The sequence below is a fragment of the Hippichthys cyanospilos genome, chromosome 1 (genome assembly GCF_059441005.1).
Source record: "Hippichthys cyanospilos isolate Australia breed blue-spotted pipefish chromosome 1, RoL_Hcya_1.0, whole genome shotgun sequence".
In the NCBI taxonomy this organism is placed as follows: Eukaryota; Metazoa; Chordata; class Actinopteri; order Syngnathiformes; family Syngnathidae; genus Hippichthys; species Hippichthys cyanospilos.
Genome location: NC_142369.1, coordinates 6,529,096 through 6,556,408, shown reverse-complemented (window position 1 = coordinate 6,556,408; position 27,313 = coordinate 6,529,096). Strand labels below are relative to the sequence as shown.

Sequence of the window (27,313 nt, the reverse complement as noted above, 5' to 3'; positions counted from 1 at the left end):
AAATTCACAAAGTAGTAATTACATTTAAATTATATTTAAATACATTCGATCTGCACAAATATATATTTTTTTAATTTATTTTTTTCCTCATGTTAGTGCGACCGCAAAAAGTGAACAACAATATTTTGAGGGACGATTGAACTGTCATTTGACACATAAATGCGAGATCCTCGCAAAAGGTCTAATTGTATGTTAATTTTTTGTGTAAAAGATGACGAGAAACGCAGAGCTGCTGGAGGATCCGCTGCTGATGCGTGTGCGAGTGTTCTTGCGTGCGCGCGCTGACCTTTCGCAGCGTTAGCCGGTCTCAGCCATCACAGGAGGTATTAATGCACTAATCACATTAAACAGAGCATCATTAATCATCTCCGCTCAGCGCTGTCACCGCTACGCAACGCCTAATCAACTCTATTGTTTACGGACACACACTACTCACACACCACAGACGCAAACACACACACAAACGTGCAGATGCAATGGTGTTGGGAATTGCAGTAGCGATAAAGTCCGGGTACAGGAATTAAAAAATGCAGAAAACTGGAAGAAAACCAGTGAGCACTTTTTGACTATCGTTAATGTCACAACTTCTCAGTGAAGTGCTGTAATACGACTTGTATTATGTAGAAGATAAAGAATATATGCCAGCCAGTATTTACTGCGGTCTCCTTGTGTTGCTTCACTGTTATATTTGTTGCTTAAAGAAAAACAACACAGTAACACTGATGCTACTCATTAGCCTGCCTATGGTGTTTGGCATAGGTTGTTAGCACTAAGCTAAACAGACTTTCTATTGATGTAATTTCTTCTCCTGTCTCCCAGCTTTTAAGAGACAAGCAACCTGCCCTCTTTTTCTCTCCATCACCCTTCAACTTTCATCCTCTTCACTCTGCAGGCCCGCTGACTCAGCAGCAGCGTCATTAAGTACGGGCGAAGGGAAAGATGAGCACCTACACACACACACTGCATCTTTAATGATCTCGCACACACACCCAGGGTAGCGCGGTGCCCTCATTATGCCAAATTTATGCATATGCAGCCATTGTTCGTTCGAAGACCCCCCCCCCCCCCCCCCCCGTGCAGACTTATTTAATGTTATATATCCACATACAACATCGAAGAGAAAGAAAATGTGAAATATTTCACGGTGTGTGACTCACTTGTCGCTGTTGATTTGGTCAAACTTTCTCCAGAGACAACGGCTCAAAAACGGTCTGTGGCGTCCCCTGGTGGCCAATGTGCAAACGTCTATGAAACGCATGAATATGAAATGTTATTATTTTTACGTTTCATTTCAATCACTTATAGGTCGTTGTTTTTATATATACGTTCCGAATTACATAAATATAGTTTTTTTTTTTTTTTTTAGATGCTTTAACCCTGTGACCTTTGTTTCCTGACATTTTTCCCCTCCGGCTCTTCATATACTCTGCAAAACACATAAGCATAGAAACATTCAAAGCAAAAACGCAAAACAAAATGATGAAAACCCGTCCATGAGCAGTCACCTTACAACCATTGGCAAACAGGCCCAAGGTGAGAGACTAGAATAAGCCGAACCGACTCACTGGGGCCCCCCTCTGGATCTAGGCCCACCATGCACCCACAGCCCGAAACAAATACAATAACACATTTGTTTTCAGTCCGTCACATACTTGTTTATTGCAGCATATTTCTATGAAGACATTCAATTCCTTACCACAGGACGGTGAGAGATCACTTTTGACAAATCAATACAGGTTTTAAATCTCTCATTAAAAATTAAAACGGTTATTAGTCATTAAAAAAGTTCCTAGAATGACTGCAATCCATATGTCAATAATACAAAAATAAATAGAGAAACTCTTCTTTTTGTTGCTGTTTGCTTTGTTAAGACTCCAAGGTTGACGTCATCTCATCTTCACCGATCAGTTTGCAAAATGGAATGTGTTGGGTTACGGCCGTGCTCCTCTCCGTTGCGGCACTTGGCGTGGAATGTTTTCTAAATTTTAAATCAGCAGTACTAAAAAGCCCCCCCACAAACACGTTTCCAATGTCGCCACTGACGCAGCTTTTGTGTAGCAAGTGTAAAAAAAAAAAAAGCCTTTTCCAACCCAATGTGTCCACAGCGTATTTACTGGGAAAACTCTTGTGAATTTTAAGTAGTGATTGTCTACCTTTTTTACAAGGTGACACTTTACAAGCTTTACTATTCCAACAATAGCTTGAAAAATTGTTAAGACGTGAATCAAACAAAATGGAAAGGTAGACGCATGCCCCCCTTTAAAATATGTATTTATATATACACATGACAAGTGATCTTACAGAGCCCCAGATGTAAAATGGGATGAAAAAAAACAGTGAGAACCTCTGTTCGAAATACTTATTCGTGAGTCTGAAATATTAGTTTCCAGGAAGTAATTACATCTGCATACTGGAAAGACGGTATTTTGTAATGTAGTCTATAATATCTAGTTTCTGTATATTGTTGCCACGATATATTTTTTTTTTCACCAAATGTCACATCTGGAACTCCGTCCTAACTTAAGCTCTTGCTTTTTCTATTTTTAATTCTTTTTAGAAAGTGCACTAAGAACAGTATCTAGCAAACACACACAAATCGTTCATGTTCTGCCCAGTGAATAATCTGTGAACAGGGAAACAGCGCCACTAGCAGGCACTGCTTGGTATTGCATCCTCAGCGAATACTGAAGTACCGTCGAAGCGTTTCCAGTTCACTAGATGACAACTACGGGAAGCCGTTGGGGCATTTATGAATTATCTTTGAATTCCAGCTTAAGGCCTATGTACTATTATTATGCCATTTGTCCTTTACAGCCATTCTAGTAAGACATGTAAATGCTACTGGTGAAACAAAACTGTACTTGTTGACAACTACTACTAACGTACAGCTGTCCTAAAGTTGTGCAGAAATGTCAATGTAATTGAAAAAAAACAAAAAAAAAAAACACATACTTGTGAGCTTACTCTTCTTACCAGTGAGGGAAAAAAAGCACACAAACACATTAAGCTGGATTTCAAGGATGCAGAAAATTATCCAACCGGCTTTCCAAGAACACCCACTTGCCGGAAGGGATTAGATGAACGGGGTGCCGAAACATTTGAGGCACCGCTGGACGCTGGCACTGGGCGGCCGATCCATCTGGTGCAGAGACTTGAGCTGCTCTGCGCTCAGCTCTTCGTAGGCCAGCTGGTACTCCCTGTCGAAAGCCTCTGCGGGGACAGGAAATCGCAAGGTCCATTGAGAACAATGCTGGCAAAAACAAAAAAAACAAAAACAAAGGGCAGAACAAATGTTCGCTCACCGACGTCGATGTTCTCTCGTCCCAACGCCACAAGGGAGAGGAATAATATTTCTCTGTAAATACTCCTGGGGGAGAAAAAAAAAAAATCGAAAAATGGAATGACAGGTAACAGAAAAAACTAAAAGGCAGGAAAAGGGGGTACCTCTGCCGCTTGATGTCCTGCGGGCGGCGTTTGAGCTCCCGGATCAGCAGGTTGATGGGACCGTAGACGTCGTTGGTCTGGATGTTGCGGACGATGGTGTTGAGGAGCGTGCGGATCTCCTGGTGATCCGTCGGCGCCAAGGTCCCCTTCTTTTCCACTAAACAGAACATTTTATTTTTAAATTAAGAGCAAATGAATTGGAACACAAAGGACTTAATGTAATGGTCTCTTGGCTATTTTGTTATATGTAAACTATAACTAGTTTATTTTTTTCAGAGATTTTTTTTTCATGCTTTTTAGTGCCATAAAAGTCTTAACATATACAAAATCAACTTGATAACTTAATGCATGTTCACTCATTCAGTCCCAAAGACGTATTTTTACTCGCAGGAACCCCTGAATGGGCAAATGACACTTCTTTTTGTGTTTATCGTTACAATTGCCAAATATTTTGTTCTAATGTCGTAAAGTTTTGCTTAAATCAACACTTTGAACGCTGTTGCCGTGAAATGACTTGAGAGGAAAATGTAGCGCCATTTTTAATGGCAATGGGCAAGAAAAACGTTTTAAGAGTTCTGATTTGAAAGCAAGGGAAAAAAACTTTTTGTTGGGTGGAAGATTTTTTTTTTTTTTTTTTTTTAAGGTCTGGCATTAAAAGCATCGAAAGAATCTTATTTCCCACTTTCACCCACATAAGGTCCTCCAAAGCAGATAAAGGGGATCCCCGGCCTCTTGGTGGAGGTTGATGTTGTCCCACAGGATCTGGATGTATACTTGCTTACTGTCCTGGGAGAGCGACGCCAGGGAAAGCTACACAAACAGACAAACTTGAACACCTCTGGGAACAAAAGTCAAAACAGAACCAAGCGGTTTTTGGAAGAACATCTGACCTGCTTGCCGTTGTTGCAGTGTTCCGAGGTCAGGATGAGGCCGGGTAGGTGACTGGGCAGGTCCAAGCGTCGGAAATACCACACCAGGTTCCAGAAGATGATGGGGTGCTGACTGAGGAACTTGTGGCTGTAAATTACCTGTTGGGGAAACCGCAAGAAGGTCATATCTCCACCACGTGCCACTGTTTCGAAAGATAACCAACTAAGCGTAGTGGTGATTTTGTAAATACTTTTGCTGTTTGTGAGTGTGCGTTAAGATGTGTAATCGCACCGCGGTTAAACTAAAGGATTACATGCATTGTATATTTAAATACAATAAATAGCTCTTTTTGGTACACTGTTAGATTATTAAAACATTTATAATCACCCAACCTGGAGTTTTTCGAGATAATGCCACGCTGCATAATGCGTATTTTGTGAACTAACGAAGGGCATTCCCAATCTCTGCACAGTCAAGGAGTGGGGCCTCGTCTTACCTGGTCTCCCTCATTCTCCAGAAGCGTCTCCAGTTCCTTGCGCAGCACCAAGGGGCTTAGGTACGGAACGCTGACAGGTTTGGGGTTTGGTTTTTTGGTCGTAATCCCATCCTGTTGATCGGTCACAATGCGGTTTAGGAGGAGGTACTAGGAAGCTTGTTTGGAGCGGCTTTGCATTTTTATACTGACCGACACCTCGTGCAGGCTGCCAGGTAGGCTGGTGGTGGAAACCCCATGACCGGATCGCAGAGGGGAGTCCAGACCCTGTAGCGGGCCACCAACACTGTTGCTGCGTGTCAGCGACGTGCCGCTGAATCTTTTGGCTGAAGCCTGGTGCTCCAGAAGACCCAGTGGGTCAGACTGCGCCGGTTCGGGAACCAGACTGCAAACCGGAAAAAGTACAGGGATGTTTTTTGATAAATAACGGAGATTAGATGACCTAATTCACTACCAGTGCAGGTTTTTATTTGATTATTGAAAATATAAAACAATAAATACAATTGAAAATGAAATAAAGAAAGCAAAAGGTCACCAATTCATATCAAACTCAAAAGGAGTCCAGTCTTATTTACCCCTTTTCCTCGATATAATATTACTTATTTCATAATCAGACTCTGGGTTAAATACAAGCAGTAACGTAATATATCAAAAACAAAACAAAATTCAACAAGTTCTCAAGTCAATGGCTGTATTATTGTTAGATGTCAGAATTTTTTTTTTCAGATTCACTCTGTAAATATTACATAAATTAACACCTTTTACAGCGGGACACGGATGCTTTTAGTTCGTTCTTATCTTAGATTTTTTTTTTTTTCCAATAAACTTTAACGACCCTCTCTGACTTCGAGGGAATCAATTTCTGTCGTCCATAGCCGTCAACGGCAGTGAATGGTTGGCGCGCGTACCTCTTATGTGTTCCAGGACTATGAGCAAGAGTCTCCCTCGGTTCTTCAGGAGGGAAACCGATGTGGTCGTGCGCTTTTATGTCACTCGGAGCCGCTGGATGACCGCCGCTGGAACTGTGAATACTGTCTCCGGAAGCGCTGGGATTCATGTAGAACCTTAAAAGGAAGAACAGCTAAAAATAAGCGCCTAAAAATGCGAAAAGCATTCCGATTTGGAATTCAGGTCACACGATCCTACCCTGTCACAGTGCGCAAGTCGTGAAACTCGATGTGCAGCAGGGGAAGGAAGGCGGCGCCGCAGAAAGGGCAATTCGTATTGAGGTTGGAGTCATTGGCCGTCCATCCCGCCATGATCTCTTCATCGTACACCAGCGCTTCGCAAGAGCGACACTGTGAGCAGCTGGACATCAGCACCTGTGAGGGAGGTGATGATCAAATGTCAAATGAACACGCGATGGAGACGTGAGGCGGCTGCGTTTGAAGTTTCACCTCAAGCGCGTAGTTTTGGAAGATGCTGGAGGAGGAGGCGTGGTGCGAAGAGCCTTGCTCAGAGTCGGGAGCTCTGCCCGCTCGCCCGGGAGTTGCAACTGAGGAGAACAAAAAAAAAGGAGAGACAGAAAGAGATTTGACAACACGTTAACTACACTTAACGTCAAATCGTCCCACAATCAAATGTACATACACTCCCTTGAATTGCATCACAACCCATGAAGAGTTGAAAATGAACCTTTTAAAACAGAGGTCCCCAACCGCTGGTCCGCAGCCCGATCCGTGGATCAACTAGTACCGGGCAGCATGCGCCGCACCCAAAATAATTAGTTTATTCTTTAACAGTTCATTCGTTTGTGTTTCGTTTGGCTTGAGCTTTGTTTATTGGCGCCACCTCTGGCTGCTGTTGATATTACAGTTTGTAGTGAAAAAGGACAGTGTGGCTTCACTTGAGAGCTGACGCTGTCGGTGACATTATGTCACAGAGAGACGTTAAATCTGTCCAAAGTCTGAATCAGAAGATGTTTCCAAATGTTTGACTGGTAAACTGGTCATTTTAATGTGTTTCAAGTGGCCAATGGTGGTCATGGTAGAGCTACAGTAAAGCTACAGTTTATAAACTGTATGATTTCGCAAGATGTTAAACGTTGAATTTGGATATGAGAATTAATTTTTTATGTTGCGTCGGCAATCGTTGGGTTCACGGCTCTCGCCGACACCCGAGTTGACGTTGCGACCCACGCGTGTGCTGCGTCCCTCGGCCCGTGTCGCTGCTGCCGCTGCTGCTGCCGATGCTGGTGCAGCTCTGGTTCAGTCCGTTGGCCACCAAACTCGGGATGGCGCTTCCCTCCGGGCTGTCCTCCAAATCGTGCCCGGTGAACATGTTTTCATCCAGGCTGACGGGGAAGCCTCCCCCGCTTTGACCTTGTTCTTCCTGCGGAAAAAAGAAGACATTAGATCAAAGGAGGAGGAACCGGTCGAAAGCCAAATATGATGAAGGGCATTTATTAAGAAGCCCTCACCTCGTCGTCTGAGTACGAATAAGCTGTGGCGACGGCCACCAACATTTTGCTGGCTACGTTGGCCGCCTGCTTCATCCCGGACTTGAGCACGTCGATTTTGGGCCCCGACAGCAAATTATCAATTTTGATGGCCGAAATGGAGTTGATGACGGAGCCCAGTGAGCCTCCCTGGGAGGACTTGATGAGCGGCGACAGTGACGGCGATCGCACAGCCGGGCCGGCGGTCCTGCTGGCGGGCGGCTTGGTCTTTGCGGCAAAGGTTTTGGAGCGCGTGACGGCGGCGGGGCTGCGTTTGGGCGTGTCGGCCAGCGCAGGAGTTTGCGGCGCAGGCGCGGGAAGGCTGGATCGACGCTCCAGGGACTGTTTGGACTGCGAGCTGTCTTTTTCGTCTCCGTGAGCCTGCTTGAGCTCCATGCTCGTAGACTTGGCGCCCAAGGGGCTTCGCAGACTCATGTACATTTCAATTTCCTCGGCCAGATTGCGGGACACCACGGGGGGCGCGGGGCGAGGGGCTTCCTGGTTGTTTACAGAGTTCGACTCTTGGCTCTCTGACACCAGCAGAGAAAGAGGGTCCGCACCCACTTCCACATCCGCCCTTTCTAGATTCACGGCGCGTACCCCAGACTCCTCCTCATTTGCTTCGCTCTGTTTACTTATCGGTTGTTCCGTCGCTCCCTCAAGCCTGTCCACATCTTTCGCTTCCTTCCCGAAAAACAGTCCCTGAAAGTCTTCGGGTTCTTCCTCCAAGTCCTGAAAAAGAGATTTGGATGCGCCTCCAGGGCTGTGCGCAGTCTGTCCGGTAGAAAGCGCCGCGGCCAGAATGCGGGCGTCTGCGCCGAGCTGGCCGGCCATGTGGTCCACGCCTTTCTCCGAGAGCATCCCGGCCCGCGTTTCGGCGCTGAAACTTCGGCTTCGCTGGGTAAAAGGTTTCTTACGCCGGTCGGATGCGCGGCCGGCTACGGTTGAGGCGTCGTCGTCAGGGAGAGACACGTCATCCGCCTTGCTGTGCCGCCGGAAAAGCTTTCCTTTCACTTTGGGACAATCGTGAACTTTTATTATCATCCCTTGGTTCAACCTCAAGGCTTTATCTTTACTCTCACCTGATTCATTGCCAGCATCAAAGCTTCCTGTGGACAGTTTCACAATACTAGGAACAGATGCGTGCGTGTCAGCGGGACTGGGAGGCTCTCCCACTGCCACGGCACTGTCCACTGATCCAGCAATGTCCGCTCCTGGATGAAAAGTTTGCATCAGACAGACCCAGGCTTAAATACAGATTTTTCCATTTATTTTTTGAACCTATTACTTGTTGTCTTGTTATTATTATTATCATCATTATTATATATGTTATCTTTATTCTTCACTTATTATTGTGCAATAAAGGAAAACCACCATTTTCAAAATGGCAATATTCTTCTGTATAAATACACAGCAATATAGAAATAAACACATTTAAGATCATACCCAAAAGTTTATGGATGATATTGACAAATATGAAAACAAAGGACATTTTCACTATAATTAGGGATGAGCTAGTACCAAAACCAGGCATTGGTATTGAGCAGATGCTTTTTCTTTCAATAAAAGCGATAGCACAGAACCACAATTGAGTGAATCCTTTAATACACTCAAGTGCTTCAAAGTATGACGAAAAGCAGACTAATGGGTTCGGTCCTAGAGATTTTGTTTTGATGGTTCGTGAAATAATCTTGTGGGCTGGATTAAACCTCCTTGCATGCCAGATCAGGCCCACGGGCTGTACATTTAACACCACCGTTATACATCTAAAGAAAATTGTAAATAAGTTATATTTGTATGGCAACTTCTGGAAATCAAAAGCTTTTTGGATGAAGACTTCCTTGTAATGGAAGATGCCCTCTTAACAAAAAACAAAAATTGTTTTTTCCAAATACCGTTTTGCTGCATTCTGGCTTTCCTTCTCTTATCGGTAGGCGGGTCAGCCGAATGAGACTGGTCAGCAATCTCCTGATGCAGCTCATCCTTAGAACCGTAACCTTGATCGGACTGGCTACCTGTAAGTGTCAGAAACAGATGATGGTAAGCAGAGATTCCTACTCGATGACATAACACACATTTGACATCTTTATGATTGGCGTTTTACTTATGCGACCTTGCTTGTGTCCAGAATCTCCCGCATGCTGGAGGTGTTCCTCCATGTTGACGTCCCCCGAGCTGTCAGCGCTGCAGTGACTCAAGCGGTCTGATGACGTGTTTCCTAAAGTCGATTTTAAGAATGACTGCCCCCAAAGATCTACTTTCCCAGCCTCCCGAGAGCTACCCGTTGTTTGGGGTGAAGTGGGGGTCTTACTTGATACATTCTACAACTAATGTTGTAATGGTAGAACGCAACATATTTTTCAACCGAAGCATTAAGCACTTGTGGTTTGGTACATAGATGTCTCAAAGACCCACCTGCGCTTGACACTGTGGCTTTCTTTCTGGATGACGACTGATTGAGCGCGTGCTTGAACTGGGCCACTCCGCGCAGCACGTTGCGAAGCTTGGTCCACATGAAGAGGCCGCTGCGGTTCCGGCTGGGCCACGGGCTCTCTAAGGCTGCCTGCAGAGGAAGCGCACTAGCTCAAGCTTGTGCGGGAACAAGCTACAGATATACGACGAGACCTTGTTGTAATATCCGTATGTGATGGCGTTGGGATGAACGCCGGCTTTCTTCATCTCAACCAGCACTCGCACGGCCATCACGGGAAGACCCCAAACGCCGCAGAGCTGCATAACCACTCTGTAACACACCTGAGAGGAAAGGATAGGTTGAAACGACACCACATACAGTAACGGCTCACTGCAAATGATTTTGAAGACACAAACCTACCTCATCTAACACCTCCACCTCAGTGGTCCTCATTTTCAAGAGTACGTTGTATGCCTGCTGCATGGCGCGACCTTTGGACTTGGCCAGGCGGACGGCGGCCGGCAGGCAGATGAACCACAAGCTGTAGCAGTGGCTGAACAGACAGCGGGCCCACAGCTGAGGGTTGCTGTAGAAGCGCTTGGCCATTTTGTATGCCAGCTTGATTTCCTGGTGGGGTTCAATTGTACACTGTTAAGTCTGAACAGGACGGGCGGGGGGGAGGAGCGGGACCGGAAATGTCGACGACACCTGCTTGGTCCGTTTTGCCAGGAGCGCGGGGCTGCTGGAAAGACTTGCGCCGGCTGCTCGGCTACTGATAGCGGGTCGTAACTCTCTGGGACGGTCAAAAAGCTCCAACTTCAGCCAAGGGAAACCTTTGTAACTGCAGAGCACGGTGAAAAATATTCCAAGTCAACCCATTCACTGACAGCCAAATCAAAATAGATCTTTGACATCATATCCACCAAAGGCAGTTGAGGATTACCGTAATTCTCCAAGTATAAGATACTTTTTTCCCAAAAATGGCCAAAAGTAAGAAACAAGTATATTAAGAATGGTAACTTAAAGATTAGAATTTTATTTCGATACCACTCAAGGAAGATTGATCCGTCAGCGACATAAGCTGAGATTTGACAAACAAATGTACATTTTTATCTTGGCCGTATTCTTACTGACAATAATTACCGTCGTGAGACGAGCTAGAGTGCAAAGTCAGTTGACAGTTAGCGGCCAGTGCCTGCTGCAGCTAACAGCAGCTTGCGTTAGCTGAGGTTGGTTGTTCAGGCATTATTTTCAGTAAAAGAAGCGATCAGACTGGACCAAAGTTCACACACGGATGGTGTGCAACGTCCGGTACTTATGGCAAAATTAACTTGAGCTGCGTTGCAAAGAAAAGAAGAAATAAAACTGCTTTGAGCGCATTCAACGTGACACTGGCGCAGCACTGACTGACCGCTCATAATGTGGGAAATCTGAAACACACCTAACCTGCAACAAATAAATACCTTACGGATATAAACGCGAAAATATGAAGAATTTACAAAGATTATTCTGTTTTGCTAGTTTTAGGTGTGCCCTATATTTCGGTTATATATTGATTAAAGCTGTCCAATTAAATCAAATAATTGACAACTAACTGTATCAAATTAATTGGGTAATCATTTAGAATTATTGTTTGATAAATCCTCAAATTCCATCCAAAGTTGTTATTCAGAATTCTGTAATCCTTCGTGAAAGTTGTTATATTTGTTGAACTTAGCCAAAATAAACCACTTTTAGTTTTCCAGGCATACTGTACGACTGAGTGCAGTTGAAGAGGTTGGCTTACGTATATTTGGGGTGTGGCTCGTCTCCATCCGCAGCCGGAGGCTCGGGAGGCATCACGAACACGGTGTGCTCACTCTTCTGCGACTCATCCAGCTCCAGCAGTCGAGTGTCCTCCGACAACTCCCCCTCCACCTGAAGTGACAATGCTCGGATTTAGGAAACGTCACTCCAGATTTAAAGTAAAAAAAACACAATATGAGTGATTGAAGTTCAGAATTAGGGTACGAAAAGCAGGAACATTAATGCAAATGTTAATTCATATAAAATGGTTAGTATTCAGCAGATTCAATTACCTTGGTGCCTTTGTCCGTGATTTTATACAAGGGAAAAAGCTGCAAGAGGTAGAAATACAGTAAAGGCAAGAGAATGGATCAGAGAAACCCCAGCAGACTACAGTGATGACACTTTTGAAACAAATCGGAGTTAAAAGATTTCGTGTGGAAGGTCGGGTCATACAAAAAAGAGAGGAAGATAAGAAGGGTTCACCCATTGAGGTTTTACAGTCACCTTCTCGACGCAGTCGTCGAAAAATGCCAAGCCGGTGTCTTTATCGCTAACGAAAGTGCATTCCTCGATGAAGCGGATGAATATTTGGGTCTTGGTCAGCTGTGAGTAGAACTTCTGGTGTGCGCGGTCTCTGCTTTTCAGAAAACCTGTGGGGAGGAATGAAAAAACTGGGGATTTTCTGCATGGATGTGAGGACAAAAAAGTACAAATATTTTCATCAAATTGGATTTGCCACAATTCCGCACTTTCAGGGAAAAAAAACCCTTTCATTTGCAATGGTATACTCAACAACCCAGTCACATTATTCTTATTTAATTTACTAAATATTTGGCTCATTTAATTTCCCAGATTTTTCACCGATATGCCACAGCCACATCATTCTATATTTTCCAACTGTTCATTACTATTCCACATCATTCCAGTTTTCAAAACCTTTCTATTTCCTTCCACATTTCTCATCAATATATTTTATAGTGTGCTTTTTTTCCACCGGTATCAAGTTAAATAGGTCTCTTTTTAAAATATCACTTCATTTTACATCCTTCTATAACTTTCAATACAATTTAAATTTCATTCCACATTTCACACAAAAACAGTACTACACATTTTTCACCGTCATGCCCTATCATTCTATATCTTTCTACATCACCTAATACTATTCCACTTCATTCCATACATTTTCATATCATTTCAATGTATTCCACATTTTCCTCCAATATTTTGCAACAACATTCCACATTTGTACAAAATCTTTCAATATCATTTCACATCATTCTATAGCTTTCAATATCATTTCTATTTTATTCTACTTTTCACTGACATACTAAAAATATTTCACCACTCAATCATTCGGTATTTTTCAATGATTTAATACCATTCCACATCATTCAATATCATTTGATCCCCACATTTTTACCAATATACTGCACATTTTTCCACCAATGCCATGCCACATCAGTCTATATTTTTATTCCATTCAACACAATTCCACATCATTCCATGGCTTTCAAAACAATTCCATTCCACATTTTGCACCAATAAGATTCCACAGCTTTCAAAAACATTCAATATAATTCCAAAAGTTTCCACATTTGCTCATCCAACATTCAAACACAATTTCTTCAGAAAATGCATTTTGTAGTCAACATCTAATATTTGATATCTGTTTTGTTTTAAACCTTTACAGCGGCAGTTAGAGTGTGTTTATCTACAGACGGTTACCATGGCACACCCTGGCATTTGTTTACCTTGCAGATCATACAGGGAGTCGGCGGCCGTGGCCTTCTCTGACGGAGCCTGGGTGATGGGCTTGAGGTAGGAGCGGTAGCCTTTCAGAATGGAGGCCATGAAACGCAAAAAGGCCTCCTGGATCTCCATTTCTAGGGCGGTCTTCTTCTTGTGCCAGGTGAAATCGGCCTCAATGGGGGTCATGTCCACCGCGGAGTCCGTCTGCGCCGTTTGACGGACTGAAACTGAGACAGGAGAGTCAAAGACATTTTTGACTGGAGAGTATTTGGTCCATTTGTCCATTTAACCCTTGTGCGGTACTTTGTCCAGTCCTTTACATCAAAGGGAAAGCATTGAAAGAAGACAATAGGGAGATGAAATTTCACCCACATGGTGAACACATGGCACGAGTACTTAGTTATAACCACACCAGGAGTGGCTAAAACAGTGATCGAATGGTGATGAAGAAAATGAGGCAAAAAAACTGCACAAGGTTCTACCTGTAGCCAGCTGGTGGTGCAAGTTGCTCAGGGAGTTGACCAGGCTCTTGCAGGGCTTCTTCGGTAGGTTCTTCCAGTTGTTGTGCTTCTTTTCGTCAGATCTGGAAGTCAACAGGGTCAGCTACAATGTACAGTGTAGGCGTGTTGGAAAACGCAAAAAGGAGTCAAATCAAGCAGCAACGTACAAGTAGATCGTGTTGGTGTCCAGGTCTACGCAGACGACGTCTGGAGGCGGGTCATAAAGGTCGAAGTAGCGGGAGTCGACGCCCACGATAAAAGGACATGGGGCGTTGAGGACCCCTGCGAGGGAAAGCGGGCAAAGGGGGATGTAGGGACACTGCCATTGGAAGGGGAAGATCATCTGGGGGGATAAACACAATCGAGTCACGCCAGAATTGGTCATTTTGCAGAAATAGTACGATTCCTAATTGTCATTTACAACTACTGAAAGCATTTTTCCTCCACAAATCTTCTCTTATATTAAATTGTAATAATTGTTTTCATTGATTGCTGTGACCATTTTATTTTTCAATATTTCTAGCTTCAAATTTAGTTTCTTGCAAAAAAAACAAAACAAAAAAAGATCTTTGAATAAAATAGTAATCCATTTTTTCATTTAGGGCTGCAACTAATGATTTTTCCAAAATCGAGAAATCTGCAACCTTTTTGATTAATCAGATTTAAAATATAATCAGATTTTAAAATAAGATGTTCTGGTTTCCACCCCTTTATTCAAAAAGCTGATGAAGACAAATTAACAACGCAGAAAATACACAAACAAAATACACAAATTCTGATTTAGTGAATTGATTTGGTCGTTATTTTCTAAAATAACAGCAAATGTTTCGTTTCAACTCGACACAAAAATAATCCTTGGTTCGGTCATCGTTTTCCAAAGCAACAGCAAACGTTTGCATCCAAATCAACATGAAGATAATGAGTCTGTTTTCATTGAGGACTACAAAAAAATGGAGGATATTTACTGCTGAAATGAGATGACGTTTTGAGGCATCCAAACGATTAATGGATTAGCAAAAACAATTTCTGATTAATCTATTGTCGATTAATTGATTAATTGTAGCACCTCTATTCGGGATTAAACAATTCCTATGTTTTGTTTTTTTTTTGTGGTTCGAGCATACTATGATAGTTTAACAGGAAATAAATTGGATTCGTTGGCTGTTGATGATTTCGTTTTTTCCTCAATACATATTGCTTCCTCCAGGCAGCTGGGTGATGCTTCTGTACTCACCGCCACCACGGCCTCTGCAACGCCAGTGAGCACCGCCGGCCTGAGCGAGTGCAGCAGAATCTTGCTCTCCATTAGGACAAAGTGCAATAAGGTGGCACAGTTTTCCGAGCCCAAATTGATCAAGAGTGTGCCATAGTCCGCACCGCTGGTGGGAGGAAGAGCAAACAAGGTGACCAGTAAGAAATAGCCCAAGTCGATTCTTGGAATTGTTGTGAATATTGAATAGCGATTCCTGCGTCGGTATCATGACTCATTTTGAGCAAATGTTTTACTGTACTTAAATAAAGCATGAAGGTTTATTTATTCGCAATAAAAGCTCCCAAATTACCTGAGGGGTAAGGGTGTAGAAACAGGCTGGGAGAGGATCAGGTTATCATGTGCAGAGAGCTTCAAAACAAAACATAGTGAGCGATCAGTCAAAAGCAAAACACGCCTTGGAAAGTTGGATCAATGCGAGGATAAAGAATATCTCACTTGGACCAGGATTCGAGGCCGTTGGGGTGACGGAAAGGAAACGTTGTGCATGAAGTGTGAAATGTGCCTGCGGAGAGAAGGGAAAAATATGAAAAGCCAATCGCAAAGGGTGTTGATTTATTGATTATTTTTTAAAAGCTTCACTTTTCAATGGGCAGCGGGTGCGGGCCTGAGACAGACAGCTTGTAGAGGAACATCAAGAATTTGCGGAAGGATTCAAAGAAGGGCCAACGGGAGAGGAGGCAGATGCATTTGTTAGCGTTCAAGGGACGGTTGGGGATCATCTTTTTTTCGACCGAGGTGAGCAGGCCCAAGTGGATCTTCTGCTTCTCACTCAGCAGCTCCACCGGGTACGGCTCGTAGAACTGGATGGCTGAACCGTACACCTGAGTACAAAAAAAAAAACAAAAAAAAAAAACACCAAATGTAACACACAGTACAAGCCACGGAGGAAAAACTATGACATCGTACACAAGCTCTACGTTGACTACCATTATGTGGCCAGTAATAAGGAAATATTTCTCAGAAGGTCTATCAAGATCTCTCACCTTTTCGCCAGAGCCGATGGTCAACACAAACGTGGAAAAGACGGGCAGAGGGTCGCGGGTGTTTGGTGCCCAACATTCGATCTTGGCGCCCATGGGCAAACAGAAGAGAGGGACTGACTCCGACAGGGGGAAAGACTCGTAGTCCTCCTCCGGATAGCGAAATATGAGGCCTGGAGAAAGAGAAAAAGACAAAGCCTTTGGTAATAATGCAAACGCAAAGGTAAATAAACGCTGACGAAAGTTTGTGAACCGGTCTGCAGCTTTGACTCACCAGCTTTGTAAGTGATGGAGTTGGACGCCGATACCGATTTCTTATAACACAGAAACACGCTCGAGCCCCACTGGAGGACGAAAGAAAAAAAAGGTTTGAATTTGACGATAATTTCAGCTAGCTTGCGGCAATACTTAAGAACCTTCAGTTATTTTTAATCATAATGGAGCCATATGGACAAAAGCCCTTTGCCTTATGGAAGACTACATTTCCCTTGAAGGCCAATTCAAGCATCAGATAATTCTAACTCCTACTTGACTGAATAACATTTCTGTTTCCAGTGGCTGTGTAAACTATGAATACAGATGAGGCAATGAAACTAATTGTGTCTAACTTATAGAGTACCTTTGCATTTACTGCAAAGTTTGTCATGTCAGCGTGTAACTGCAAACTACCTGCAAACTAGTATAATATGATGTATATTTAATGCAGCACTGCAAATTTCCGAACCCTCATATTAGCGTTATCGTTTTGATTTGGCTGGTAAAAGCAAATTTAATGCCTACCTACGTCAATTGACATTTTTAAGGGCAAATTAATCACACATTTTATGTTTTAAACGAATAATAATATTTTTCCCATGTTTATTAATTAGCAGAAAATCATATTTTAGTGAGGTAAACATATTTTTCCATTTTTATTTTTCAGTGCAAGTTTTATAATTGATGGTTATTTGATGTTAAAATGACATTCTGTGCTCCTAAATACAGTACAGTAATGGAAACAGTCAGATTGTGATAGTCATTTCCTGCCACTAGAAGGCATTAGTGTAATGGGAACAGTACTGGTACTTTTTTTTTCTCGTTTCAAATTAAATGGAACGACTTAACTTAGTGCTAACTGCTGACAGACAACCTACCAATAGTGACGCCTTCTGGACATTGTATATAAAGATGTTTGCTTCCGTGTAAAGCCTAAATTTTTTGCAAAATCCAGTCACTTAATTTGAATGGTTTTTATGACCAGCGAAAAATCTCAAACACATGATTTGGAAACTACGGCTATTACGTGAAATTTTTAAGTTCATGTGACTCACCATGCCGCAGTTGAGGTTCTTGTCCACCTTGCAGAAAGTATGCGGCGGCGTCTCTCCTTTGCTGGTCACGATGACGCAGATGTCGGTGACTGCCAGGGAGTTTTGCGGCTGGACGGGCGGGGCGCGGCGGAAGGTGATGAAGATGCGCTGCGAGGTGGCCGAGCTGTTGTTGACGTTGGCGCAGCGGCCGTACGGCGTGGCCTGGATGATCTCGCAGCCCTGGATCAGGCGCTCCTTGCCCTCGTACAGAACGCTGGCCACGTGGAAAAAGGGTCGGAACGGTTTGGGGGTTTTCATGATGGTTTGGACTTGTGTTTTTAAAATTCAGTTCAACTTTTAAACGGTTATACTTGAAACACTGAAAAAACACTGAAATAGAAAGCGTCTCCAAACTTTTGACTCCAAAATTTTAACACTTTGAGCACCGCTGAAGTGAAAGCGCCTCACCAAAGAGTGCCGTCAACATTAATTGACGTCAACTAACTACTTTTTGTTTTTAAAATGATAATGGGCGGAGACAAGCTTTGGGCAGCGCTGGTTTGATCATTCATCTGGGAAAAATTTTTAAAAAAATACTAACTATGGTCAGTCAGAATCCTCAGAATTGCCTGGCAATAGAAGAACTAACTAAAAAAAAGAATATTTTTTCCATATATTTTTGTGAGAATTATACTGAGTTTTACTTGTGTAAAATGTTAGGTTTACTTAGTACTGTATTTCCTAGCATTGTCGTCGTTTATCCGTAAAGAAATGCTTTGCCCTTTATTTATTGCTATGAACAACAATAATCATTTTTTTACACTTCTTTCGCCTTATTGACTCTCCTTTTTGTTTTGAGCAACAAACACGTACCCGACGTCAATCAGCGGCGGCTTTCCTCGACCGCGTTTGTAGCAGAGGAAGAGTTCGGGGCTCTTGAGGCTGCCGTGGTTGAGGTTGGCCGGTTGGCCGCCGTGCGTGCTGTCGATGCAGGTGAAGCCTTCGGGCACCGCCTCGCCCGCGGACCTGTTGATGATGGCCAGGTCGGTGATGGGCGCTTTGGGCCCGCTCGACTTGGCCTCGGAAAGGTCGTGCTCCAGCGGCGCCGACTTGTCCGTCAGGCCGGCCACCACAAAGTAGTCGGTTACGCGGTGACCTTTGTCCTCGATCATGGTTGGACGTGCACCTGCGAGGGAAAATGACATTTAGTTAGAACGAAAAGCCATTTTGAACTTACTCTCACAAAATGAATAGTTTAGATTAACCGATTGTTTTTGAAAACTTAAAATGCATTTAGATAGCTAATTACTGTAATTCCCCCTAAATACAAGACCCTTTTTTCACCCCCAAAAGTGAAGGCCAGAAGTATGGGTGTACAGTATACGATAAACGTTAAAGATTCTATTTTTTTTTTTTGACAACACCTGAGGAAAATTGATGCGTCAGCCACATAAGCCGAGTTTTTACACAGATGTGCACTTTTTTGCCGTAGTCTAACTGACAATTATTACCGTAACATGACGAGCTTGATTGCGAATGTCAATTGGCTGTAAATGGTTCACATTTACAAAGATCCCAAACGGTTGGTGCATCCTATAAACAGTAACATAGAAAAAAATAATAATTTGGCCCTAAAATTAAGGGTGCGTTCAATATACAGGTGCCTCCTATATTTGAGGAATTACGGAACATCCAAATGTTCCGAATTTCAGCCTCTCAACTGGAAATATTCTTAAAGTCCCTTCGTCCTGTATCAAAGCAAACTGATTATCATTGTGCTGAATCAAAATAAGACTTTTGCGAAACATTTATTTTGGAAAACAATCACCAATATTTTTGCCGATTTTCTGACTTGTAACAGATCTATCAACAACCAAACAAAAACATTAAAAAAAAAAAACTTTCAATGCCACATTGACAAAGTTTTCTTTGTCAACCAAGAACCCCAATAACTCAGATTTATCGACAAAATAATTGACAGATGAATCGTTTATAAAAAAAGATTGAGGTGCAGTCCAAAAGCAAACTTTAGTGAACATGTAAAAAAGACATTTTTCTTCATGTGTCTGTAGATTCTTGGTCATCAGTGTAATCACAATCCACAAAGTGGATTCTCTTCTTTGAAATTGATGTGAGTTTGTCATACAAAAATGCTCAAAAATGACCAAGACCTTATTTCTGGAATGTTTACAATATACAGTTGCAACAAAATAGAACAATTTGAAAATACTTTACATTTGAAACTTTGCATGGCATTTTTTTAACTATTTATTGAGGGTAAACTCGAAGAACAGTATCAAATTGTTTGTCCTCAACCCATCCGAAATTTTTGGGGGGATGTGAGGATAAGAAAAACGAGCAGGTGTGCCACAGTATCCTAAATATAACCCACCAAAACACAAGAGTGGAAATTATTAACTCATTCACTACCATTGACGACTATAGACATCGAAGATCCATTTTAACTGAGCAGACGGTAAATAGGTTCAATGCTGCACCATAATAGTATTTTTTTTTCTTATTTCCACATCCCATTCCATAATAGCCACAAAATTATGGAAACTTTGAAAAGGCACTGCCACACCAAACACTCACAGCAGCAAAAAAGTGACTTTTTATGGACACAAAGAATCCTGCGACCCTGTACCGGGAAAGCAGGCTGGACGGAAAATACGATGGAGGCAAAAAAAAAAAATGACCCGAAGGTGCTGCTGCACAATGAAACAAGCGTGTGTTGATCGTCAAGAAAGTCACGGGAGATCTTCAGAGAAATGAGGAATGCTGGGAAATGCAGCCGAAGGCGTAAATTCAGAAGTAACCTCTGCTGATATACAAGTCTGAATATAGTGTGTGCAGCGGTGCCATCCAACAGTGCAGCACAATCTGTGTCAAACATTCTGGAAACTAAACTTGACACAATGCATTTACAAAATGTTGTCTCCTTTGACAGAGTTCACTTTTTCCAGCGGTGAGTCAGTGGAGTGAGGAAGTAACTATTTCAATACCCCTGGAAGTCATGGCGCGCTCGATTATTTTTTTGATTTTACTTTACCGAGCACGGATGAAATACTGTTTCATTCTTTAGGCGCAGCTAATCGGATATATTTATTCATTCGGGCCTCAAAGATGGCGCCCTGCCCATTCGTGTCAATGACTCGTTTGAAGTCTTGCAGCTCGACTGGGAGTCCAGGTAGTTGGAAAGGTGCCTGGAATAAGGGACATTCCTTATTCCCCCCTGACAACAATCTCAGGAAAAAGCTCTTACTAGACAGAATTCAGCAAAAACATAAATCCATAAACCACCAACTCTGTACAAATGTATTTTAGCCTGTTAGCATAGCGCTAGCGGACTTAAGGAAAAAAGAATTGAGCAAAAACATAAAACCACTGATTATATGCAAATGTATTATCACCTGTGAGCGTCAAGCTAGCAGACCTCAGGAAAAAGTTCTTACTGAAGAGAATCGAATGAAAACATAATACCATAAACATCAAATCTATGCTCATGTTTTTTAGCCTCTTAGCATTAGGCTAGCATAGTTAGCAAAGTAGGAAAAAAGAGTCTTACTGAAGAGAATTGAACAAAAACATAATGCCATAAACCATCAAATCTACCTAATGTCTGGTGGCCGTTAGCATTAAGCTAGCAGACTTGAGGAAAAAAATCTTACTGAAGAGAATTGAATGAAACATAAATCAATAAACTATCAAATCTATGCTAATGCTAACAGACATTCCATTTATATGAGCTGTTGCTCCATTTGAGTCGCAGTTGTTTGAAGATTCATAGCGACCGTAACGTTGATGCTAATTTCAATTTGTGTGCCTATATGAACTGATGTTAGCACTGAGTTAGCATCATTTTGTTACAAGAAATTACAGCATATGTTTTAAGGGATACGTAACTTATTTAGCCATTTTAAGGAGGAAAAAGAACTCAGGGCTCAGGGATCATTGCTCACCTCTTTTTGGGGTTTGATCATGTGAAGTTGACAAGTTTAGTCTTGAGCATGTCATAGTGTCAGCAATTGTTTTTGAAAAATGAGTTACATTCAGTTTATTGTTAAACATGACCAAAAATGGGTGTAGCATCATTGTGTTGTAAAGCGTTTAAAGGTGTTGAAAACATGCGAGAAGGGTAAAACTATATTTTGATATTATCACGATAAGAGTGCTTCCATGCCACAGTGACTTTGTTTTGGACCCCCTCTTCGTATCGCACAAATAACTCTTTTGTGAGGACCCCATGATAGTCAGGCATCGGCGCCATGGCGACCAAGCCCCAACAATAGCAGGGTGCCTTGACCTTGAGTTACAAAGGAGAAAGTGTACTTTTTTTTTCTTAAAACCATCCACTTTGATGATTTGAAGAAAACCTTCGAGTGGAACAATAATGCAGCGGAGGGGAAGTAGGGTCACCCTGCACTGCCATGCATTATCAACACACTTGAAACATCGAATTTGGGGTGGGGTGGGGGGGTCTCCTGCATGCAATATGTTGTTACAATGGATAGTAACTCTACCTTGGAAAAAAAGAAACATTAACTGCCCAGTCAATGATGTTTGTCTTCTAAAAACAACAACACAGATGCATTAGCCAGTCAATGTTTTTTTTTTTCCATTGTTTGTTCGCATTAAGCTAAACTGACTCTCGGAATAAGTTGTTGATTTATTTAAAAAAAGAAAAAAAAACACGAGTTGAGCTGAGTTCACTGTTGCTTGCGTGTGCGCTTATGTAAAAAAAAATTCTTCGTAGGCTGGGCTAAACTATTAACCGATTTCATATCTCAAATTGCAAAGGCTACATTTTGGGGAAAAAAAAGTTGTTGCCAAATGTGACACAACTCGACCAGTCAGTCAAATTCACAATCACTGCTGTAATCTAAGACGTTGACGTTCCGCTACTGGCCCTAACTTGCTCATGAATGTAGTGATAGATGTGACGAAGATGGGATACAAACAGCAAGCACATGGAACTGTTGGGGGGGGGGGGGGGGGGGGGGGGGGGGCACTGTGATCTCATCTCCTTCACACAAAAGAGCCAAGCAGTTCGTGTGTCTGTTTGTCTGTCCACTTGCAGCAGCTGAGCGTGACACTGGCCACAGGCGTCCTCGCCACGTCACACTTTAACAAGTGATATTTACAGCTCCAGTGAGATGGGGCATTTTAAAATGCATAAAAATTATGTATATAATTTTATATATACATTATATACATAATTTTTATGCAATTATACACATAATTTTTATGCAAAAACAAAAATATCTCAGTCATTGCATAAACTCTTTAAAATAAAATGCCATTCACCATCATCTGTATTCCATATCTGTCAGGACTATGTTTTTGTCTCCTAATATATCTACAAATGTAGTGGTATCCCAAGGCATATTTTATTCAGCAATTCCAGATGCAAGCTTGCCTCGTGTACCGGCGTCCATTTCATTTCTGGCTCCTCTGCTGAAAATTAAATCACAATAGCGCATCCGTATACAACTTAGCAAAATAAAAGCCTCCAACATAGACGAATGACAAAATTTGGCAAAAACGTCGCTTCATGTTCCACTTACTTTGCTCTTCATTTAAAAAGAAAGCTTGTCTTCCTGTAACGGTGTTTAAATGCATTCAATTATATTTGCAATTACAGACAAAAACCCTGTTAAAATCGTACGTACCCCCTTGATGTGTTCGCGTATCCCCATTCGAGAAAAGCTGTACTAAAATAATCAAACAAGAAAACTCATCCTATCTTTGCTCTCTGCTCACCGTGCATACCACCACCTGCACTCCCCATTCCAATCAGTAGTATCAAGCTGTTACCAAAACGCATACGAGCCTTGATTCGTCTTTTCTGCCTCAAAATGAATACTCAGCAAATAAAAATATCAACCGTCAAAATCATCCAAATATCAAAGGAACACATGGTGTCATTCATATGAAGGTCTATGAATTCTTTTAAGTTTCAAGGCACAACTATTATTCATTATGTGAGCAGCACAATTCATCATAACATTATCTGGGTTGATAATGTTTCACCTCCCACAGGAGGTGTTCCACTGACGTCACCGCTTTGTATTTACTCAGCTCAGGTGCGTAAAAAGGAAGCACGGGTGTGAAACGGAGGTCAAGAGGACAACTGTAAAGCACGCAAGGGTTAGGACGATTTTCTCCATTTTATTCTTCATATGAACGAGCAGCTGAGTGAAAAGCTGCTTCTGTATCAGGTGACTTATTTGAATAAGCGACTCGCCGTCCTAAAATGAAACCCTTGCAGATTCAGTGTTGCTCATCTGCTGGTCACGCCTACTTCCTCTCCTCGCCCACCTGACATTTGAGCCTTTTCAAGGCGATCAAGTTCTACGGCGCAGCTTCTGACGACAAAATTTACCCCGACTACATGTAGGTGCAAGTGGCATTCACCGAAAAGATGAAGCTTTTTTTTTTTTTTTTTTTTTTGCTGATGCAAGAGTACACGTATACTCTCCTCCCTTTGAGCTGCTGCTATTCCAGGTAGTGACACGCCTAAGCCAACACGTCAACGCCAAACAGGAAGTCACAGAAAAACAAAAGGATAGGAAAAAATAGTAACTCTGCAGGTTCATTAAATGTTGTTTGCATAGTATAATATTACAGCGTGTTCAAACTGCTACTGTTGCACAGGCTACACATTATCTTCATGAACCACAAAAACATGGTGCGATTGTCAAAGAAGTGAATTTAAATAGTAAATGAATAGTCGAGCACGTAAATTACTCGACTTTGTTTTCCCATGGCTTTAATATATTTTTAAATTACCACACCAGGGTTCTGCGGAGGACAACCTCATCAAGGACAAGACACACCCACAAAACGATCTGTTTGAACTGCTGCCATCAGGCAGACGCTACAGGAGCCTGAGGGCCAGGACTGCCAGGTTGGCAAACAGCTTCTATCCACAAGTCATCAGGATTCTTAACAAATCTCTCACGCACTAACATTACTTACTACATGCATAAATAATATTTTGCACTACATGATATGTGCACTATATTATTGGCACCATTGTTTCTGTTTTGGTTTTGTTGCTATTCTTGTAGCTTATTTATTTATTGCTCGAACATGGAATGCAGTCTGCTACTCAGGGAAGTGAACGGAATAAGAATTTCATTGTGTGGTATATTAATACGATATATATGACGATAAAAATTCTTGAATTTGCTCATTTCAGTCTCAGCGCGCTGCAAAATTACAACCATTTTATCAGCGATTTTCGCCTCATCCGTGAGCTATGGCGAATACATGATGCTCCGCAGTCTATCTGGCTGACCGGAGGCGCTCAAAAACCAGGTGGAGACTGTAAACAAAGTGGGGGAAACGCGGAGGGCTGAGAGCTAGGCTAAAGCTAATAACATTTTGTGCGGTTGTTTGCGAACAGGTTGACAAGTTGGTATATTTACTTGTATACAGGGGGGCTTTCAGTGTACCAAAAGTTCTAATGGTATGGGTATTAGGTATCTGAATTCAAAAGGCAAGAATTGAGTACTCATACCGGTATCGGTCTGAAATAAATGTTATCGAACATTGATATTAAATACAGTTTGTTCTTTGTTTTATTCAATTTGGCATTGCTGTACATCCATATCGAAGGAAGGTCAAATAATCATTAGAGAATTGAGAAAAGTGAGCTTAAAAAAAAAAAATCATGCACTTGACGAATACTCAATATATAAAAATGCAAATAAAAATATTAAACCAAAATGACACATTTTTTGATCAAATTAAAACCAACAAACCTGCTCAAAACAAATTAAAACAAAGCCATTTTAAAAGGCCAATTTGAACAAAAACTATTTATAAATACAATATCCAAAATTATTATAACAAATCCTATATTGAAAGACTATTATCAATCGCGCCAATGTGGCGACAGAGACTCTCCGCGCTTTGCTTTTTAGCCACATTTGCACACAAAATGATGAAGCTACTTCTGCATTACTTCACAACTCAATCCAAATAGCGTGGCGGTTTCATGCATGTGCAATATGTGCATAAAACCAAGGCGCGCAGCGAACGTCATTTTCGGTGGACCGCTTTCGGATGACTTTGAATGGGAAGAAATACAACGCGCCTGAGAGCAAACACCTGCGAGGCCACAATGCAATCAGGCGTCACGAGGGTGGGCCGGCCGTCCGGCCGACAGGGAAGGGAGGGAGTGGAGGTGTTATATTTCCAACTGTTGCATCCCACCGCAAAACTAGGTCAACGTAGAGACGCCGCAACGAGACAGGCAACCAAGGCATGAGCCGAGGGCTGCGAGCCAAAGGGCTTCCCGAGGGACGGTGGATATCGGTCCGTATCAATGACAGTGCGTACAAGATGGTGAATGAACGAAGATGAAGAAATGATCGGATTGGCAGACATTTTTAATTGCGTGATTGCAATTTTTCTCAATGCATTTTAATACACAAATTATGTAGTAAGGGCCTGTCCCAATCCTCAGTGAAGAATAAATAAACAGGTAGGTTAAATAGTTTGGTTCACCTTCATTTTTTTTTTTTTTTTTTTTTAGCTTGCTGATCAGCTCCAAAATCCAAACAGTGCACAATGTTCCCTCATTAGATTGCAATTCGGTAATTGCGGCTTTACTCTATTGCAGATTTTCATTCTATTTCAGGTTTACGTTTTTTTTTTCTTCCTTTGGAGTCAAACCAGTCAAAAAAACATATTTTGTCTATTTATTTTATTTAATAAAAGAAACAAAGTAAAAAAAATGATCACATTTTCAGCTATGCCCATAATTTTATTGAAAGTTAACAGCTCGAGTTTTCTTTCTTTTAAGACACATCAGTTCAGTAAAAAAAAGTGTTTCATGTATTTATTTATTCACAAAGGAAACAAATTACAAAGGGGACAAAAGAAAAAAAAGTTAAAACCTTTTAGTGGACTTTCATTTATGCCCATAATCTTATTGCAGGTTAACCTCACAATTTTTCTTGGTATTTTCCTCCGTTTAAGAACAAACAGACAAAATAATAACGACATGAGGTTTTTCTTCAACAATCAAAAATCATTTTAAAAAATTGAATCAAAAGCAAAAAAGAAATAAATTCAATCTCTAATTCGCGTAACGTAACCCCAGCAATAAATGAGAGAACACTGTGATGCTTTATGTAAATTTGTGCTTTTCTGCAAGTCATTCGTTGGCTCCACTCACAGAGAACTGATCTTCATTTGCAGTGAAGTAAACCAGCTAACGTGGTTTTCGAGTTCTAGTTCTAGTTTTTTTGTCACTCTTAATTGCCTTGGATATTTTTGATGACTAGTTGTTTGACGTCATGGAGAACCAACACACGTGTATATACTGCAATGACACGATGGATTTGGGAATCTCCCAAATTAGTTTTGCAAATATCAAGCTTGAATGATCAATTTTGATTATTTGTGCAATGCATGCAACTTTTTCCAATTTTTTTTTTGGTCGATGCAGTCAATTTGATACTTGATAGTAATTAAATGAAACATCTTTGCTCATCGCGTTGTTGTTAGTTGAGGTGGGGCGGGGGGGTTGTGGCCCTTGCCTGTGACCCCCCCCCGGGGGGGGGGGGGGGGGGCAAGAAACGCCCCTGGGTCAACATAATTGTAGGGAAATAAACAGCATTCGCAGGAACACAAAACGTGCACTTGTGGATACGTGGCTATCTCCACTTTCCGTCGAACAATGGAAGTTGCTAAAGAAGCTCAAGAACCGCACTTGAAATGGCTCAAGTGTCTCCCAAGTGGACGCTAGATAGGAATATGTCGCTACTTACCGGCTGTTTACAGCGCCGTGTGGGACAATGTTGACATGTAAGCAAGTTGCAGTTTAGCCCGCTCGCCGAGTTCCGCACTTCGGACGGGGGCGCTTTCAACTCGACGCTCGGTCCCAAGTGAAAGTTCGCCTAGAGTTGGCCGCACTTTTCAACCGCGGCTCTTCCTCGGGCACGCCGGCGCCATGTTTGTGTCCGCGCTGGTAGTTTAGTTTCTTCCTCCGAAGCTCTCGGGCAGGCAGGACGGAACCGCCCAGAGTCGACAAGAGAAGACGGAGAGACACACACACACACA

At 42.2% G+C, this 27,313-nt stretch overlaps 1 protein-coding gene across 2 annotated transcripts; it reads right to left on the bottom strand.

The window, feature by feature from the left end:
• Nucleotides 1–1,629: 1,629 nt before the first annotated feature.
• dennd4c (DENN/MADD domain containing 4C) lies at nucleotides 1,630–27,277 on the bottom strand. 2 transcript variants are annotated; one of them, XM_088420150.1, is made up of 34 exons: nucleotides 27,022–27,277; nucleotides 18,110–18,422; nucleotides 17,258–17,510; nucleotides 16,222–16,291; nucleotides 15,951–16,120; nucleotides 15,547–15,788; nucleotides 15,403–15,469; nucleotides 15,257–15,315; nucleotides 14,929–15,073; nucleotides 13,862–14,037; nucleotides 13,677–13,777; nucleotides 13,197–13,421; nucleotides 11,950–12,095; nucleotides 11,736–11,774; nucleotides 11,444–11,574; nucleotides 10,366–10,498; nucleotides 10,078–10,284; nucleotides 9,870–9,998; nucleotides 9,660–9,807; nucleotides 9,358–9,462; nucleotides 9,140–9,259; nucleotides 8,327–8,458; nucleotides 7,227–8,257; nucleotides 6,946–7,138; nucleotides 6,205–6,302; nucleotides 5,954–6,129; nucleotides 5,716–5,871; nucleotides 5,000–5,192; nucleotides 4,811–4,921; nucleotides 4,335–4,472; nucleotides 4,137–4,254; nucleotides 3,445–3,601; nucleotides 3,303–3,367; nucleotides 1,630–3,210 (listed from the first exon to the last, which is right to left on the bottom strand). In XM_088420150.1, the coding sequence occupies exons 2-34, from the start codon at nucleotides 18,406–18,408 to the stop codon at nucleotides 3,074–3,076; spliced, it is 5,670 nt and encodes a 1,889-aa protein (XP_088276276.1). In that variant the 5' UTR covers nucleotides 18,409–18,422; nucleotides 27,022–27,277; the 3' UTR covers nucleotides 1,630–3,073. The 2 variants fall into 2 exon arrangements, with proteins under 2 accessions (XP_088276276.1, XP_088276283.1); XM_088420157.1 differs by lacking the exon at nucleotides 11,736–11,774.
• Between the last annotated feature and the right edge of the window lie 36 nt (nucleotides 27,278–27,313).